The 19,633-nt window shown below is 45.0% G+C and overlaps 1 protein-coding gene across 8 annotated transcripts in view; it reads left to right on the forward strand.

The window, feature by feature from the left end:
• The window catches only part of TAF12 (TATA-box binding protein associated factor 12), a 36,342-nt gene extending 16,726 nt beyond the window's left edge, over positions 1 to 19,616 (forward strand). For 3 of the 8 annotated variants that reach the window (XM_077966199.1, XM_015133092.3, XM_015133088.3), the window contains exons 2-6: positions 3,762 to 4,013; positions 8,528 to 8,605; positions 13,815 to 13,929; positions 16,596 to 16,684; positions 19,134 to 19,616. In XM_077966199.1, coding sequence (XP_077822325.1) covers positions 3,846 to 4,013; positions 8,528 to 8,605; positions 13,815 to 13,929; positions 16,596 to 16,684; positions 19,134 to 19,169 — 486 coding nt within the window. In that variant the 5' untranslated portion in view covers positions 3,762 to 3,845 and the 3' untranslated portion in view covers positions 19,170 to 19,616. Of the gene's footprint in view, positions 1 to 1,466; positions 2,424 to 2,946; positions 4,014 to 8,527; positions 8,606 to 13,814; positions 13,930 to 16,595; positions 16,685 to 19,133 lie in introns of all 8 variants that reach the window. The other 5 variants (XM_077966175.1, XM_001113189.5, XM_077966193.1 and 2 more) reach the window with 4 other exon arrangements.
• The last annotated feature ends 17 nt before the right edge of the window (positions 19,617 to 19,633 follow it).

The raw sequence follows: 19,633 nt of genomic DNA on the forward strand, positions 1-19,633 counted from the left end.
CAAGCAATTCTCCTGCCTCAGCCTCCCAAGTAGCTGGGACTACAGGTGCCCACCACCACACCCGGCTAATTTTTTGTATTTTTAGTGGAGATGGGGTTTCATCATGTTGGCCAGGCTGGTCTTGAACTCTTGACTTCAGGTGATCCACCTGCCTTGGCCTCCTAAAGTGCTGGGATTACAGGCGTGAGCCACTGTGCCCAGCCCTAAAAACAATTTAGGCTGAGGCTGGGTGCGGTGGCTCACGCCTGTAATCCCAGCACTATGGGAGGCCGAGGTGGGTGGATCACGAGGTCAGGAGTTTGAAACTAGCCTGACCAACATGGTGAAACCCCGCCTCTACTAAAAATACAAAAATCTGCCAGGCATGGTGGCATGTGCCTGTAATCCCAGCTACCCAGGAGGGTGAGGCAGGAATCGCTTGAACCCACAAGGCAGAGGTTGCAGTGAGCCAAGATTGCACCACTGCACTCCAGCCTGGGCGACAGAGTGAGACTCCGTCTCAGGGAAAAAAAAAAAAAAAGAGACAAGGCTGAGTGTGGTGGCCCAAGCCTATAATTCCAGCACTCTGGTAAGCTGAGGCAGGGGAATTACTTGAGGCCAGGAGTTTGAGACCAGCCTAGGCAGCATAGCAAGATCCCATCTCTACCAAAAAAAAAAAAGATTAGCTGGGTGCAATGGTGTGCACATGTAGTCCTAGCTACTTAAGAGGTTGAGATGGGAGGATTGCTTGAGTCTATGAGTTTGAGTCTGCAGTGAACTCAAGAATTCTTACTCAAAAATATATATTTTAAATATATATTTTAAAAAGTCTCCACTTATTTTGTGCAATACTCAGTATTATTTGGGAAGTCCCTTGAAGGTTGTGGGAATGTTTTTGAGAGATATAGTATGTTCAGTGTGAGGCTAGAGTGATAAGGATACAGTTTGATCCTTAATGAAGCTTTTGGATAGAACTTGCTTTGGGAAAATAGTTTGCTTTTATAATATTAGAACAGCTATTACCATGTTAAGAAATGTTTCTATCCTGACTGTTCTATTGGTAATGTTTGTGGGTAGGGGAGAAGGAGGCCACATATGGTTAAAACAAACAAGTGATCCTAATACTCTGCTGTTCCCATTAGCTGGTTCTTGGCCAGCAAGTCTGCCTAGTTTATCTTGGGTTTTTAACCAGTATATACGTAGTTGCCTTTATTAAGAGTAAACCAAGATAACATGATTTCTTCTTCTATTTTTTTTTTTTTTTTTTTTTGAGACAGTCTCGCTCTGTTGCCCAGGCTGGAGTGCAGTGGCCTGATCTTGGTTCACTGCAACCTCTGCCTCCTGAGTTCAAGTGATTCTCCTGCCTCAGCCTCCCAAGTAGCTGGGATTATAGGCATGTGTCACCACACCTGGCTAGTTTTTGTATTTTTAGTAGGGACTGGATTTCACCATGTTGGCCATGCTGGTCTCAAACTCCTGACCTCAAGTGATCTGCCTGCCTTGGCATCCCAGAGTGCTGGAATTACAGGCATGAGCCACTGGGCTGGGCCAGATTTCTCATATTAGAAAGTCAGACAGTGTGGTGAGGAAGAACTCAGCACTAGGGACAAGAGTAGAATAGATACAGATAGACATTTATGTTGCCAACTTTTATCAAGTTCTGAAAGCCATTGACATAATTCCTGCAGGCTCATATCCCACAATTTTGCCCAATGAAATATTCCATATGCTGTTAGTTTATCCCTAACAACAGACATTCATTTTATAAGAAGATGGTCTATTTGTGCCATTATCATCATTAATTAATTTTAAAAGTTGCTTATGAAAGAGATGGAGATGTTTGTCTTGGCTCCCACTAAGGAAAAGGAGATATATTTCTCCACATCCAGTTTGCCTGGATCCTGGTTGGTGAAGATGTACCAGGCCATGCAACTAGAATGGTTCCATGGCAAGGATGGTGCTTGATGCCAGTTGTTCATTTACAGGTAGCTTTTGAAAATGGCTGCCTCTCATTTCACCGGGCTCACAGCTGTTGCTGATGTAATTAAAGATCTAGACACTCAGATAGCCGTAAGTAAGTTTGAGGCTACTGTGAGCAGAACTTGGTGAATGTGCTTCTGATCGTGGTGACACCCAAGCTGACGTCCGCAGAGTCAACCTCATGACTCTAAGATTCAGGAGGCTCAGCTGCTCCAGACTAGGGTCTCTGCATGTACTTAGATTGCTAACACTCAGAAAAAATTGCTCTTGATAAAGAGGAGTTTACTTTTAACAACTGCTAAAAGTTATATTTATTGGGCATAGCCCTGACATAGACTTAAGCATGTTTGAAATGCCAAAATGAACTAGTCTGTATTAAGCTTTGTGACTGATTTTTTAAAGGATGTGATTGTGCTATGACTTATTTGAATTTAACATTATTTGATACTTTAAAAATAATGCATGTAGTACTTAACCTAGTATTTTTACAAAGTTCTCAAAAACGTCTTGCTTATTCTAGTTTATTTATTTATTATTATTTTTTGAGATGGAGTTTCGTCAACCTCTGCATCCCAAGTTCAAGCAATTCTTCTGCCTCAGCCTCCCAAGTAGCTGGGATTACAGGCGTGTGTCACCACACCTGGCTAATTTTGTATTTTTAGTAGAGTTGAGTTTCTCCATGTTGGTCAGACTGGTCTCAAACTCCCGAACTCAGGTGATCCACCCACCTCGGCCTCCCAAAGTGCTGGTATTACAGGCATGAGCCAACTGCACCCAGCCTCTAGTTTACTTTTATTTTATTTCATTTTATTTTTAGATAGTGTCTCTGTCACCTAGGCTGGAATGCAGTAGTGGTGTGATCATGGCTAATTGCAACCTCAACTTCCTTAGCCTCCCGAGTAGCTAGGACCACATGCTACCATGTCCAGCTAAGTTTTTTTTTTTTTTTTTTGCCAGGGGGGCACTGAGTCTCACTCTGCTGCCCAGGCTGGAGTACAGTGGCATGATCTTGGCTTACTGTAAGCTCTGTCTCCCGTGTTCAAGCAATTCTCCTGCCTCAGCCTCCCCAGTAGCTTGGAGGGATTACAGGCATGTGCCACCATGCCTAGCCAATTTTTTTGTATTTTTAGTAGAGATGAGGTTTCACCATGTTGGTCAGGCTTGTCTTGAACTCCTGACCTCAGGTGATCTACCCACCTTGGCCTCCCAAAGTGCTGGGATTACAGGTGTGAGCCACCACGCCCAGCCCCAGCTAAATTTTTACAAAGATAGGGCTTCCCTGTGTTCCCCAGGCTGGTCTCGAGCTCCTGTCTCAAGTGATCCTTCCACTTCAGGCACGCAACATGCTGGGATTACAGACATGAGCTACTGCACCCAGCCCTAGTTTATTTTTGTACATAAGATTCTTCATTTCATTTACTTTCTTCCTTGTTTCAATTTTGTGGACTATTTCATTTAACATTTGGAGATGAGATGGTTTCTAAAATCAGGTGAGAGTAATAAACATTATTCATTCCCTATTTTTAATGTGTGGGTATTAAATGGTCACCATTCCATATATACTGAAGAACCCTCAAAGTCTAACAGACCTCATTTTACTTACCTTTTTTTTTTTTTTTTTTGGTCTCCTATGTTGCCCAAGCTGGTCTTGAACTACTGGGCTCAAGTGATCCTACCACCTGGGCCTCCCAAAGTGCTGGGATTATAGTTGTGAGCCATTGCACCAGGCCTCTTTTTACTCTCAAGATTCATCCTTTATTACAGGTTCTTCTAGAGCTAATTCTTGTGCTTTTCTTCTCCAGTTAATTGGCCTTGGTCCTCACAGCTCCAAAAAGAAACAGGATCTCGATAAGCTCTATGAGCTGAAGTCCAAAGCTCGGCAGATTATGAACCAGTTTGGCCCCTCAGCCCTAATCAACCTCTCCAATTTCTCATCCATAAAACCGGAACCAGCCAGCACCCCTCCACAAGGCTCCATGGCCAACAGTACTACAGTGGTAAAGATACCAGGCACTCCTGGGACAGGAGGTCGTCTTAGCCCTGAAAACAATCAGGTATCATCCTCTTACTCTTTCTTCTCTGTGCCACCTCTTACCTATTATTTCAACCTGCAATACTTAAAGAGATGTCCATCTCAGATGCTGCTTTTTTTATCTTAGCTGTAAAGGTCTTTTCTCTCTTTTGGATTTCTAACTTGTTTTGTTTGTTTTAATATAAGTAGAGAGTTTATTTGGGCCAAATTTGAGGACTCCCAACTCAGGAGGCACAGATTCAAGTTGTCCTGAATATATACTCCTCTAACATTCTTTAGCAAATTATCATTTACAGTGTTTATTAATTACTGTGTTGTATATGGTTGTGTGTATGCATATATCCATCCATCCATCCATCCATACACACACAATACCTTGCCTATGAAAGGTGTTTTTTTCTTTCATTTTGATAAGTACTTTATATACATGTTAACCATGTAGTTGTTAAATAAAATAATAAATTGATTCATTATTCCTGTGATAAAAGTACTCTTGCTTCTAGTCATTCCATCTTGTAGTTCATCCAGTTGCTGCCATTATTAATTTTCTTCAGTGATTCTAAAATCTGCTCCATTCTTTCTACCCATAATTCTGATTCTGCCCTCCAGAACCACAAGAAATAAGTATAATTCCTTTGACTTGTTTTTTGTAGGCTGTGTAGAATGGATGAGTTGGCCCAGTATTTCAAGGGAATGAGTGGAGGGACTTGCAAAGGTTAATGAGAGCGGGTTGAACACTCAGGATATCAACCTATGTTGAATATGGAGTCTGTTGTAGAAGACAGAATTTAAAATTGTGTAGGTAGGGCAGAACATAGTGGACGTATACTAACAAATTTCTATTGGAACTTTTAGGCAATATACGATCTTTGCAGATATTTAATAAAGGAGTAAAAGTAACATAATAAAAATAGTGTATCCTATAGAGGATTAACTTGGCAGTAAGGGGACAAGATGGGTAAAAAAGGGGGTTAGACTGGGTGGATGACCAATTCTAAGACTTTTGCGGCCGGGCGCGGTGGCTCAAGCCTGTAATCCCAGCACTTTGGGAGGCCGAGACGGGCGGATCACGAGGTCAGGAGATCGAGACCATCCTGGTTAACACGGTGAAACCCTGTCTCTACTAAAAAATACAAAAAACTAGCCGGCCGAGGTGGCGGACGCCTGTAGTCCCAGCTACTCGGGAGGCGGAGGCAGGAGAATGGCGTGAACCCGGGAGGCGGAGCTTGCAGTGAGCTGAGATCCAGCCACTGCACTCCAGCCTGGGTGACAGCGCGAGACTCCGTCTCAAAAAAAAAAAAAAAAAAAAAAAAAAGACTTTTGCAATAAATCAAGACATGTAGTGAAGGCTTGAATTAGGTGATAATGATAGAATGAAGAAGAATGGATGGATATGAGATGTCATTAACAAATATTTATTCATTTTTTCTTCAGAGAAGGGGTTTTGCTCTGCTGCCCAGGCTAGAGTGCAATGGTATAATCATAGCTCACTGTAGCCTCAAATTTCTGGGTTCGCCCGGGCATGGTATCTCAAGCCTGTAATCCCAGCACTTTGAGAGGCCAAGGCGAGCAGATCGCGAGGTCAGGAGATTGAGACTATTCTGGCCAACATGGTGAAACCCCATCTCTACTAAAAATACAAAAAAAATAGCCAGTCATGGTGGCGGGCGCGTGTAGTCCCAGCTACTTGGGAGGCTGAGGCTGGAGAATGGCGTGAACCCGGGAGGCGGAGCTTGCAGTGAGCAGAGATTACTCCACTGCACTCCAGCCTGGGCGACAGAGCAAGATTCTGTCTCAAAAATATATATATATATTTTCTTGGCTGGGTGCGGTGGCTCACGCCTGTAATCCCAGCACTTTGGGAGGCCAAGGCAGGCGATAACCCAACGTCAAGAATTCAAGACCGGCCGGGCGCGGTGGCTCAAGCCTGTAATCCCAGCCCTTTGGGAGGCCGAGACGGGCGGATCACGAGGTCAGGAGATCGAGACCATCCTGGCTAACACGGTGAAACCCCGTCTCTACTAAAAAATACAAAAAGCTAGCCGGGTGAGGTGGCGGGCGCCTGTAGTCCCAGCTACTCGGGCTGAGGCAGGAGAATGGCGTAAACTCGGGAGGCGGAGCTTGCAGTGAGCTGAGATCCAGCCACTGCACTCCAGCCTGGGTGACACAGCGAGACTCCGTCTCAAAAAAAAAAAAAAAAAAAGAGTTCAAGACCAGCCTGGCCAATATGCTGAAACCCCATATCTACTAAAATTACAAAAATTAGCCTGGTGTGGTGATGCGCGCCTGTAGTCCCAGCTACTCAGGAGACTGAGGCAGAAGAATCACCTGAACCTGGGAGGCAGAAGTTGCAGTAAGCCGAGATTGCACCACTGCACTCCAGCCTGGGTGACAGAATGAGATTCTGTCTCCAAAAAAAAAAAAAGGTTTCTTTTTTCCTTATTTCAAAAATTATACAAGTTTATCACAGAAACTTCAGAAATACACAAAGAATAAATAGCCCATAATTCTAATGCCACCACCCTAAAATAGCCATGGTTAGCATTGTAGTGTATGGCTTTTGGTATTTTTCTTTTTTTTTTCTGTCTCTCTCTCTCTCTCTCTTTTTTGAGACAGAGTCTCGCTCTGTCACCCAGGATGGAGTGCAATGGCATGATCTTGGCTCACTGCAACCTCCATTTCCCAATTCAAGCTGCTCTCCTGCCTCAGCCTCCCTAATAGTTGGGATTATAGGCACCCACCACCACGCCCTGCTAATTTTTGTATTTTTAGGAGAGACGGGGTTTCGCCATGTTGGTCAGGCTGATCTCGAACTCCTGACCCCAGGTGATCCACCCACCTCCCAAAGTGCTGGGATTACAGGCATGAGCCATCATACCCAGCTCTTTTTTTAATTAATTCATTAATTTTTTAAGTGGAATTTTACTGGAAGGTTTACAGCAGGAAAGAAAGGAAAGTACACTTGGAAGAGACTCAAATGGGCACTAAGGAGGTCAAGTGCCTAATTTTTTCTTTTTTTTTAATTTTTAATATATTTTTTAGATTTTTTTTTTTTTTGAGATGGAGTCTCACTCTTGCCCATGCTGAAGCGCAGTGGCGCAATCTCGTCTCACTGCAAGCTCCGCCTCCTGGGTTCACGCCATTCTCCTGCCTCAGCCTCCCAAGTAGCTGGGACTACAGGCGCCCACCACCATGCCCAGCTAATTTTTTTTTTGTATTTTTAGTAGAGACAGGGTTTTACCATGTTAGCCAGGATATTCTCGGTCTCCTGACCTCGTGATCCACCCACCTTGGCCTCCCAAAGTGCTGGGATTACAGGCGTGAGCCACTGTGCCCGGCCATTTTTTAGATGTTTTTTAAAAATAGAGATGCAGTCTCGCCATGTTGCCCAGGCTGGTCTTTGAAGTCCTGGGCTCATGCAGTCCTCCCACCTCGGTCTTCCAAAGTGATGGGATTACAGGCATGAGCCACTGTACCCAGCCGTTTTCTTTCTTTCTTTCTTTTTTTTTTTTTTAAGATATGAGGTCTTCCTGTGTTCCCCAGGCTGGAGTGTAGTGGCACAATCATAGCTCACTGCAGTCTCCAACTCCTGGCCTCAAGTGATCCTCCTGCCTCAGCCTCCTGAGTAGCTGGGACTACAGGCACAGATCACTGTGCCTGGCTTTCTTTTGATCACTTTTTAATGGCATATGTATGTAACATGACATTTCCTTTATGAAGGCTGCCCTCAGGGAGCTTTTAGCCTATTAAGTCAGAAACAGGGAAGTGTATAAATATGCACAATGATAAAGGGTGCATAGGATACAGTAGAGGCCAAACGAGGAAGTATGTGGTTACCTTTACTGAGATGGGCTAGGAAAAGCATCAGAAAGAGGCACCATGAGCTGAGCAAGAAGGAAGAAGGGAGGAAGAGCATGTACAGCACTTTGGGAGGCTGAGGTGGAAGAATCACTTGAGGCCAGGAGTTCAAGAGCAGGCTGCACAACATAGTGAGATCCTGTCTCTCAATAAAAAGTAAAAAAAAAAAAAATTAGCCGGGTGTGGTGGCACGTGCCTATGGTCCCAGCTAGCTGGGAAGCTTAGGTGGGAGAGCTTGGCAGTCAAGGCTGCAGTGAGCCATGTTCATGCCACTGTACTCCAGTGGGCAATAGAGGGAGACCCTGTCTCAAAAAAAAAAAAAAAAAAAAAAAAAAACACTTGTCTAAAGGCAAGGGGCATGGTACAATTTGTGGTGGTCAGAGAATTGCAAATTTCTTCATGTAGAGAGGCACAGTGAGAAAAAGACATGAGGCTGAAATATACTGCCTGACAGCTGGATGCTGGCCTGTCTTCAAACTGCTCTTTCCAGCTTTCCGTAAGTTACTTTTGTCTTGAGAGTATTGTCTTATAGCAGCATAGTCAGGTAGGCCAGACTGTGAACTCATTGGAAAGTGGAAACTAAAACCAACCATTTGACAGCCTTTCTTCATTACAGGGTAATGATTTGTTTCGTTTCCTTAATACTTGGTTGAAAAGTCTTCTCCCAATTAACTTTAGGTATTGACCAAGAAGAAATTACAGGACTTAGTAAGAGAAGTGGATCCTAATGAGCAGTTGGATGAAGATGTGGAGGAGGTAAGGTGGGGTTGAGTACCCCAGAAACTGGTCCCTGAGAACTGGTATAGCATAGTGGTTAAGAGCACAAACAGGCCAGATGCAGTGGCTCATGCCTTTTGAGAGGCCGAAGCAGGAGGATTGCTGGAGCCCGGAGGTTCAAGACCAGCCTAGGCCATATAATGAGACCTTGTCTCTGCAAAACATTAAAAAATTAGCTCACCGTGGTGGCGTGCATCTGTAGTTCCAGCTACTAGGGAGGTTGAGGTGTTCTTAAACCCAGAAGGCCGAGGTGGCAGTAAACCAAGATTGCACCACTGTAATAAATAAATAAAATAAAATAAGAGCACAGACAAATCTGCATTTGCTTTATACCCAATAATTGCTGCTACTTTTGCCTGTTAAAAAAGGCATAGTCTGTTGCTCATAGGCAATCACTTTCAACAATTTTAGCTGTTTCTGTAACATTCTTCTATATTTCTAAGTAATATACTTAAAGAGATACTCTTTGACCCATTAATTTTATAATATCCTTTTTTTTTTTTGAGATGGAGTTTCACTCTTGTTGCCCAGGCTGGAGTGCAGTGGCGCAATCTTGGCTGACCGCAACCTCCACCTCCCGGGTTCAAGCGATTCTCCTGCCTCAGCCTCCTGAATTGCTGGGATTATAGGCATGCACCACCATACCTGGCTAATTTTTGTATTTTTAGTAGAGATGGGGTTTCTCCATATTGGTCAGGCTGGTTTCGAACTCCTGACCTCAGGTTATCTACCTGCCTTGGCCTCCCAAAGTGCTGGGATTACAGGTGTGAGTTATGGTAAATGAGAATTTTTTACACCACTCACATATGTACCATATAACTTTCTTTTTTTATTTTTATTTTTATTTTTTTGAGACAGTCTTGCTCTGTTGCCCAGGCTGGAGTGTAGTAGCACGATCTCAGCTTACGGCAACCTCTGCCTCCCAGGGATTCAAGTAAGTGATTCTCCTGCCTCAGCCTCCCAAGTAGCTGGGATTATAGGCATGTGCCACCACACCTGGCTAATTTTTGTATTTTTAGTAGAGATGGGGTTTTGCCATGTTGGCCAGGCTGGTCTCGGACTCCTGACCTCAGGTGATTCACCCACCTCAGCCTCCCAAAGTGCTGGGATTACAGGCATGAGGTATCATGCCTGCTGGCCCATATAACTTTCCTTACTGTTTTTCTTTTTTTTTTTTTTTTGAGACAGAGTCTTGCTCAGCCACCCAGGCTGGAGGGCAGTGGTGCAATATCGGCTCACTGCAAACTGCATCTCTCAGGTTCAAGCGATTCTCCCACCTCAGCCTCTCGAGTAGCTGGGATTACAGGTGCACACCACCATACCTGACTAATTTTCATATATTTAGTAGAGACAGGGTTTTACCATGTTGGCCAGGCTGGTCTCAAACTTCTGACCTCCAGTGATCCACCCGCCTCGGCCTTCCAAAGTGCTGGGATTATAAGTGTGAGCCACTATGTCTGACCCTGGCTATTCATTCTTAAAGAATCACCCACTGGGCAGGCGCAGTGGCTCAAGCCTATAATGCCAGCACTTTGGGAGGCCAAAGCGGGCAGATCACAATGTCAGGAGATCGAGACTATCCTGGCAAACACAGTGAAACCCCGTCTCTACTAAAAATACAAAAAATTAGCCAGGCATGGTGGCGGGAGCTTATAGTCCCAGCTACTTGGGAGGCTGAGGCAGGAGAATGCTGTGAACCCAGGAGGTGGAGCTTGCAGGAAGCTGAGATTGTGCCACTGCACTCCAGCCTGGGCGACCCAGCAAGACCCTGTCTCAAAAAAAAAAAAGAATCACCCTCTGAAAAGCTGATTTGAAGCATAATTGATGAATTTGGCCCAGTAATATATGGATAAATGTTTAACAACCAGCTCTTTGGAGGAAAATGCCCAATTTGCAGTACTTTATTATTTCTGTGATGTAACTATTTCTACCAACATGACATCACTAAATACAAACTTGGGAAAAGAGGTACATAATTGGCTTTTTTTTTTTTTTGAGATGGAGTCTCGCTTTGTTGCCCAGGCTGGAGTGCAGTGTCTTGATCTCGGCTCACTGCAAGCTCCGCCTCCCATTTCACGCCATTCTCCTGCCTCAGCCTCCCGAGTAGCTGGGACTACAGGCGCCCGCCACCACGCCCAGCTAGTTTTTGTATTTTTAGTAGAGACGGGGTTTCACCGTGTTAGCCGGGATGGTCTCGATCTCCTGACCTCGTGATCCGCCTGTCTCGGCCTCCCAAAGTGCTGGGATTACAGGCGTGAGCCACTGCGCCCGGCCCATAATTGGCTTTTATGAGCAGGTCTTGGTTCACTCTAGCAGACCACAGACTTGATTGACTTCAGAGTAATTTGTCCACAAGTCAACCTTCCTAATGGAAAGTTCCCTAAATGTCAGTATCTGTGAGTCTTTTCTCTGGAATCATTCAATATCTCCAGAGAAAATTCCAGTCTCCTATCTTGAGAGTTTATCCCTTAGTTTCTTTTTTTTTTGAGATGGAATCTTGCTCTGTTGCCCAGGCTGGAGTGCAGCAGCGTGATCTTGGCTCACTGCAACCTCCGCCTCCCGGGTTCAAGCTATTCTCTTGCCTCAGTCTCCTGAGAAGCTGGGACTACAGGTGCACGCCATCACACCCAGCTAATTTTTGTAATTTTAGTAGAGATGGAGTTTCACCGTATTGGTCAAGCTGGTCTCGAATTCCTGACCTCGGGTCATCCACCCACTTCGGCCTCCCAAAGGGCTGGGATTACAGGCATGAGCCATTGCACCTGGCAATATGTTTTTTTTAACTGTCATATTAATGGGATTAGGGAGGGACAGGAGGTCAATTGATCTGCTGTTTAATCAGAAATCTTTCTCTTAGATGGTGTGCATTTGGTTCCCACAGTAAAGATGACAATGAGTTAATGGTCCACCAGAACAAGGAATTTTGTATCTATGGTTGTAATTTTAGTTTGTTTTTGTTTGTCAGCAGAGGAAGCCATGGGGACTCTATGGACTGATAAAAATCTCAGTTTTTTCATGTGTGTGCATATTTATTTACTTATTTGTTTGTTTGTTTTTGAGATGAGGTCTCTATCACCGAGGCTGGAGTGCTGTTCCATGATCACAGCTCACTGCAGTCTCGACTAAGTGGACTTAAGCAAGCCTCCCACTTCAGCCTCCCTAGTAGCTGGGACTACGAGTGCATGCCACCAAGCCCAGCTAATTTCTGTATTTTTTGTAGAGACAGGGTTTTGCCATGCACGTTGCCCAGGCTAGTCTCAAACTCCAGAGCTCAAGCAAACCATATGCCTCGGCCTCCCAAAGTGCTGGGATTATAGGAGTGCCTCATGTAGATATGTAGATTTTTATCTTCAGAATTCTCATCCTTCTCTTCACACAGTCCAATAATAATTGATAGTGATGTGGAAAGAACTCAAGATTTAGACTCAGAACCCTTGAGTTGGAATCCTGGTTCCTCTGCTTTCTTTCTTTCTTTTTTTTTTTGAGACAGAGTCTTGCCCTGTCGCCCAGGCTGGAGTGCAGTGGTGCAATCTCGGCTCACTGCAACCTCCACCCCCTGGGTTTAAGCGATTCTCCTGCCTCAACCTCCAGAGTAGCTGGGATTACAGATGCCCGCCACCGTGCGCAGCTAATTTTGTATTTTTAGTAGAGACAGGGTTTTACCATGTTGGTCAGGCTGGTCTCAAACTCCTGACCTCAGATGATCTACCTGCCTCGGTCTTCCAAAGTGCTGGGATTACAGGTGTGAGCCACCATGCCTGGCCTCTATTTATTTGTTATTATTTTTTAAATTATTATTATTATTTTTTGAGACAGAGTCTTGAGCCACTGTGCATGGCCCTTAGAGACTGGGTTTCTTTTTTATTTTTTATTTTTATTTTTTTGAGACGGAGTCTAGCTCTGTCGCCCAGGCTGGAGTGCAGTGGCGCGATCTCGGCTCACTGCAAGCTCCGCCTCCCGGGTTCACGCCATTCTCCTGCCTCAGCCTCCTGAGTAGCTGGGACTACAGGCGCCCACAACCGCGCCCGGCTAATTTTTTGTATTTTTAGTAGAGACAGGGTTTCACCGTGGTCTCGATCTCCTGACCTTGTGATCCGCCCGCCTCGGCCTCCCAAAGTGCTGGGATTACAGGCGTGAGCCACCGCGCCCGGCGAGACTGGGTTTCAATATGTTGGTCAGGCTGGTCTCGAGCTCCTGACCTCAAATGATCTGCCCACCTCAGCCTCCCAAAGTTCTGGGATTACAGGTGTGAGCCACCATGCCTGGCCTCTATTTATTTGTTATTATTTTTTAAATTATTATTATTATTTTTTGAGACAGAGTCTTGCTCTGTCATCAGGCTGGAGTACAGTGGCACGATCTCGGCTGACTGCAACCTCCACCTCCCGGGTTCAAGTGATTCTCCTGCCCCAGCCTCCCAAGTAGCTGGGACTACAGACACATGCCACCACACCCAGCTAATTTTTGTATTTTTAGTAGAGACAGGGTTTCACCATGTTGGCCAGGATGGTCTCAATCTCTTGACCTCATGATTCGGCCGCCTCAGCCTCCCAAAGTGCTGGGATTACAGGCGTGAGCCACCGCACCCAGCCTATTTATTTTAAAATACAGATGGGGCTCTTGTAATATTGTTGGGCTGGTCTCGAACTTCTGACCTCAAGTGATCCTCCCAACTCGGCCTCCCAAAGTGCTGAGATTACAGGCATGAGCCATTGCGCCTGGCCTTCTGCTTTCTACTTACATGGCCATGAACAAATTAGTCTCTCTGAGTCTGTGAAATCCTCTGTGGAATGAATAAAATCCATGTCCCATTTTCTTCACAGGATTATTGTAAGGACTAAGTGAGATAATGGAAACAAAAGTGCTTTTAAAATACTGTGAGTGAGGAATTCAAATGATTCACTTTTATTTTCTCACTAATAAATAAAGATATGGAGGGCAGGGATTGGGTTAGTTGATTACTGCTGGGTAGAAATTATATGCTCAGTAAGGTATGAGTTGCACTCAACCTGGGTAATGTTTCTTTTGTCCTTCTCATTCCTCTTCCTCACCTTAGCCCAAATGCTGATTCCAGCCTTCTACTAGAAAGCCTGACTAAATACGCAATACAAGCTGAAAGCACTTGTCCCAGCAACAGGAGCCTACCCTGCCAATGTCGTGCTGACTCTCCCCACTTTACCTTCCCCAGATGCTGCTGCAGATTGCTGATGATTTTATCGAGAGTGTGGTGACAGCAGCCTGTCAGCTTGCGCGGCATCGCAAGTCCAGCACCCTGGAGGTGAAAGATGTCCAGCTGCATTTAGGTATGTGGTCTTGTTTCTCCCTGAAGTATATATTCAACTGCTTCTTCAGGACTGCCAGGGAAAGTGCAGTCAGAAGAACCTTCATGCCAGAGTCAGACTTTTGGGCACTGGGATTTATGTATTAATTCAATAACAGCACCAAATAGAAAAGAGAAATCCATCTATGGTAGGGAGAATGAGCCCAGGCATGGGTTTGAAACCAGATTCTGCCACTTTCCAGCTGTATCAGCCTATTTTTCCTACCTAGTATCTCTTAGAGTCTGTTTCCTCATTTGTAAAGTGAGGATCATAATATCCTCCTTACAGAATAATTGTGAGAATTATAGACTATGTCTGTAAAGTGACTGGCACAGGGCCTGCACAAAGTAGGATCTAGTAAATGTAGGTACTGTTATGTCTCCACCATTCAAATGAAACTGTTCCTCAGTGTTCCCTTACAGTTTTAGCTTATTTATGCATTTTCCCCAAGTTTATAATCATAATATACATACAATTTTATATTTTCCTTTTCTACTTAACAGACACTAAATTTGAGTTTGAGTTTTTCTGGGAAATACTCAGCTAACAGTGATAACCATAATCACTTGGAAATTAATAAGCAGCCTTCTGCATTGGATACAATGTGATTAAAAGAAAGATCAGTCTATAACTGTGTGTGTGTATATATATGTATATATTTATGTGGGTGTATATATATAGTATATATAATTTATATATTTATATAAATATATATTTTTATATATTATATATACTTTATATATATTATACTATATATATATAAATAAATATATATATTTTTTGATCGAGTCTCACTCTGTCACCCAGGTTAGAGTGCAGTGACGCCATCTCGGCAACCTCCACCTCCTGGGTTCAAGCGATTCTCCTGCCTCAGCCTCCTAAGTAGCTGGGACTATAGGCCTGCACCACCACACCTGGCTAATTTTTGTATTTTCAGTAGAAATGGGGTTTCATCATGTTGGTCAGGCTGGTCTCGAACTCCTGGCCTCTGGTGATCCACCTGCCTTGGCCTCCCAAAGTGCTGGGATTACAGTCGTGAGCCACCATGCCCAGCCCAATGTATAACTATAGAGACAGGCCAAATGAATGAGATTCGGTGCAGATCAGCCCATGACTAATTATTGAAAGGCTTCCTTCACAGCGTCAAGAAGCTATTGCCTTAGGGATGCATTGGTAGTCTAGGTAAAGTAAGTAACACACTTTGGGTAATGTTGCTGGTGTCTAGAGAAAAGGACAGATATTCTGGTTTTCTATTAATGTGTAGCAGACCACCCCAAAAACAGTGGCTTAGCACAATAACAGTTGTTGATTTTATTCATGAATCTGGGGGTTGACTGGGCTCAGCTAGTTTTACTAAGTCAGGCAGTGGCTGGGCCTGAGATTGTCTTGAAGGAAAGCATACTAGTTTCCTCGGGCTACCTTAACAAAATACCATAAACCTGGCAGCTTAAAACAACAAAAAATTTTCTCTCACAGTTCTGCAGGCCAGAAATCTGAAATCTAAGTGTCAGCAGGATCATGCTCCCATTGCTGCCCCTAGGGGAGAATCTATTCTTGCCTCCTCCTAGCCTCTGGTGGTGGCTGGCAATCCTTGGTGTTCCGTGGCTTGTAGCTACAGAACTCCAGGCTTTGCCTCAGTCTTCACATGGCCTTTTCCCTGTGTGTCTCTGTCTCTGTGTCTCTTCTTTTCTTCTCACAGGACACCAGTCATATTGGATTAAGGGCTAACCCTACTCCAATGTGATCTCATTTTAACCAGTTTCATCTGCAACATCCCTATTTCCAAATAAGATCATATTCTGGAGGTACTTAAGGTTAAGACTGCAACATATCTTTTTTAGGGACACAATTTAAATAACCCATAATGGAAGGCTTCATATCGTCCATGTCTGATGCCTGGTCTAAGAACACTGAAACAGCTGGGATTCTGTAGGCGTCTCCCTCCATCCCTCGCAACCCTCCCATTCCCCTTCACATTCCCCAGTCCTACCCTTCCCATCTTCCCCACCCACCATCTCTCCATATGGTCTCATCCTTTAGCAGTCCCAGGATAGCTAGACTTCTTCGCCAACACGGTGAAACCCCGTCTCTACTAAAAATACAAAAAATTAGCCGGGTGTGGTGGCCGGCGCCTGTAGTCCCAGCTACTCGGGAGGCTGAGGCAGGAGAATGGTGTGAACCCGGGAGGCGGAGCTTGCAGTGAGCCGAGATCGCGCCACTGCACTGCAGCCTGGGCGACAGAGTGAGACTCTGTCTCCAAAAAAAAAAAAAAGAAAGAAAGAAAGAAATATTAGCTGGCCATGGTGGCATGCACCTGCAGTCCCTTGGGAGCTATTGGGAGCTACTTGGGAGGCCAAGATGGGAAGATCACTTGTGCTGGGGCAGTCAAGGCTGTAGTGAGCCAACATTGTGCCACTGCACCCCACTCTGGGTGACAGAGCGGGAAGACCCTGTCTTCAAAAAAAAAAAAAGAAAAAAAAACCTTGGAGAGGCCATGCCCATTTTTCCCATTTGTAATATAATCCCTCTGTGGAGTTAGTTAGTAGCCAGATGTCCACATTCATCCTCCCTGATCCAAGGGGGTCACATTGCACTCCTGGTACTGCCTTTTTGGTACCTTTATCTCTGTACTGGCTTCTTCCTTGCAGAGCGCCAGTGGAACATGTGGATCCCAGGATTTGGCTCTGAAGAAATCCGACCCTACAAAAAAGCTTGCACCACAGAAGCTCACAAACAGGTGAGGAAATGCCAGAGCCCTGGGGACAGCCAAGGCTGATTCCTTGAGCTACATCTCAGAGCGGATAAACACAGCTACCTTCTAGGGGGTCTCCCTTCCCCCATACAGCAAACTTCACTCTCCGGATCAAAGGTCAGAGAGGGCAAGAGGCAGCAGCAGTCGCCAGGAGATCAATAAGATATTCACCTGGTGCCATGCTGTTCCCACACGTGGTCTGTTTTTTCTCGTAACTTTGTTGAGTGTCACTTACAACTGTTGATTCTGGGTTCTTCTAACATGGATGGAGCTCACCCCACCACACCTCCTTAATGAAATCTTTCTTCATTGTTGCTGATTGCAACACCATATATGATCCTATGAAGAGAGGGCAGGTTAAAGAAAGCGAAAACAGGCCGGGCGCGGTGGCTCAAGCCTGTAATCCCAGCACTTTGGGAGGCTGAGGCGGGCGGATCACGAGGTCAGGAGATCGAGACCATCCTGGCTAACACGGTGAAACCCCGTCTCTACTAAAAATACAAAAAACTAGCCGGGCGAGGTGGCGGGCACCTGTAGTTCCAGCTACTCGGGAGGCTGAGGCAGGAGAATGGCGTAAACCCGGGAGGTGGAGCTTGCAGTGAGTGGAGACCATGCCACTGCACTCCAGCCTGGGCGACAAAGCGAGTCTCTGTCTCAAAAAAAAAAAAAAAAAAAAAGGAAGAAAGCAAAAATATGCTGTACTTGTTCTGAGAGGTAGTATCCAGGTTGCCATGCTGGACATTCTGGCCTGTGTCCTGGTTTTACCTTTGAACAAGCTTCCCTCTAAACAAGGAACCTAGGAGTCAGTATGAGAATACCACTTCTTTTTTTTTTTTTTTTTTTTTTTGAGACGGAGTCTCGCTCTGTAGCCCAGGCTGGAGTGCAGTGGCCGGATCTCAGCTCACTGCAAGCTCCGCTTCCCGGGTTCACGCCATTCTCCGGCCTCAGCCTCCCGAGTAGCTGGGACTACAGGCGCTGCCACCTCGCCCGGCTATTTTTTGTATTTCTTAGTAGAGATGGGGTTTCACCGTGTTAGCCAGGATGGTCTCGATCTCCTGACCTCGTGATCCGCCCATCTCGGCCTCCCAAAGTGCTGGGATTACAGGCTTGAGCCACCGCGCCCGGCCGAGAATACCACTTCTGCTGTGGAGCAAGTCACCCCCATCTTTGATCAGTCCAACAGCAGTGTTGGCCTCCCTCTGACAAGGCTGTTATCCTTTCTGTCTTAAGTGGCTACTCTGATTTGAAACGTGAGCTTTTTCCAAGCTTAGCAGGCACAACTGGGCAGTCCTGGTTAAGTGCCCCTGCTTCGCCATAGCCTGGTATCTCTGGAGTAGGTATTGGTAGAGCTCACAGAGCAAGCCCTAGAGGGAAGCCACCAGTTTCCTGAATGGAAAGATTGCACTGTTCAGAAGAGAGTCCCTCCAAATAATGGACTGTCACTTTGTGCTCCCAAATTAACCATTTTTCAGCCCTATTTATTTAGTCAACAAATGCCATAATATTGGTATTTATTTGGTCAAAAAGAATGAGCAAAGCAGGTTGTTAATTTGGCTAGTGGCTAGTAATAGTAAAAGAATTCAGATCATGAAACCTGTGGATCTGAGTGTTTCCATGATGGACTGTGGTAGAAGTTGTTAGTCTTCAGTTTCCCTTCAATGCAGGTCATGAGGTGTGAAATGTCAGCTCCCTTTGTGTGTGGCAACACTTTGAAATTGAGGCCCTTTCCCTATTGTGTCCATCATCGGAGAAAAGATTGGGGTCAGGGGATCCCAGAAAACACATGCTTGGCCAGGCACAGTGGCTCATGCCAGTAATCCTAGCACTTTGGGAGGCTGAGGCTGGTGGATCACTTGAGGTTAGGAGTTCGAGACCAGCCTGGCCAACGTAGTGAAACCCTGTCTCTACTAAAAATACAAAAATTAGCCAGGCATGGTGGCATGTGCCTGTAATCCCAGCTACTGGGGAGGCTGAGGCAGGAGAATCGCTTGAACTTGGGAGGCAGAGGTTGCAGTGAGCTGAAATCGTGCCACTGCACTCCAGCCTGGGCAATAGAGCGAGATTCCATCTCAAAAAAAAAAAAAAAAGAAGAAGAATAAAGAAAGAAAGAAAACACATGCTTTCCCAGCTTATCCTCTAAGTCCTCAAAACTCAAGAGCTGTCACTTTCTCCTGCTTTTAACTTTTTTGCCATTCTGCTAGCCTAGAGCAGTTTGGTAGATGAAGTGGGTCCACTAGCCCATCTAAACATCTCTTGGGGCCTTGCAGACTGCTCTCTGGTTAAAAGGAATCTACTGAGATGCCTTGTGACTGCAGGTCTCTGAGGGCTGCGGCCTACAGTGTAGACCACGAGGCCTGCTAGCCACACAGAATGTTCCAGAAAGCTCCTGACTCCAGCTGCTGCTGCATAACTGCTTATTTCTCTCTCCTTTCAGAGAATGGCATTGATCCGGAAAACAACCAAGAAATAACACACGGAAAGGTCAGGGAATGGACAACAATGTATTTGGAGATACTTGAGCTGAGAACTCAGCCATCTCATCCTTGGATTTTTTTTTTTTTTGTAATGCTTTACAGAGAAGCATATATTTTTTATTAACAGTGCAGCAATATCTATAATGACTGAGAGGATCTGCCAAAAGAATAAAGCCTCCTACCCCAACTTCCGGTCCCTTTTCCCTGCCATCTCAAAGAGGAGCAATGTATCTTCCAGAGAAGATTTTATTTGTGGTTTATTATATACGTGACTGAATATGGGACAAAGCATTATGGTCTTTTTGGTAAGACAGTATTAGCAGGATTTGTAAAGGGTTTTGTTTCCTTCTCCCTTCCCCTTTTCCCTGTACTTTGTAATGTCAGTGTTTATATGAATATGACTTTCATTTGCTTTTCCAGAATAAAGAAGTTATTAATCCAAAGACAGGGTACCTTTGAA

The sequence above is a fragment of the Macaca mulatta genome, chromosome 1 (genome assembly GCF_049350105.2).
Source record: "Macaca mulatta isolate MMU2019108-1 chromosome 1, T2T-MMU8v2.0, whole genome shotgun sequence".
Classification (NCBI taxonomy): Eukaryota; Metazoa; Chordata; class Mammalia; order Primates; family Cercopithecidae; genus Macaca; species Macaca mulatta.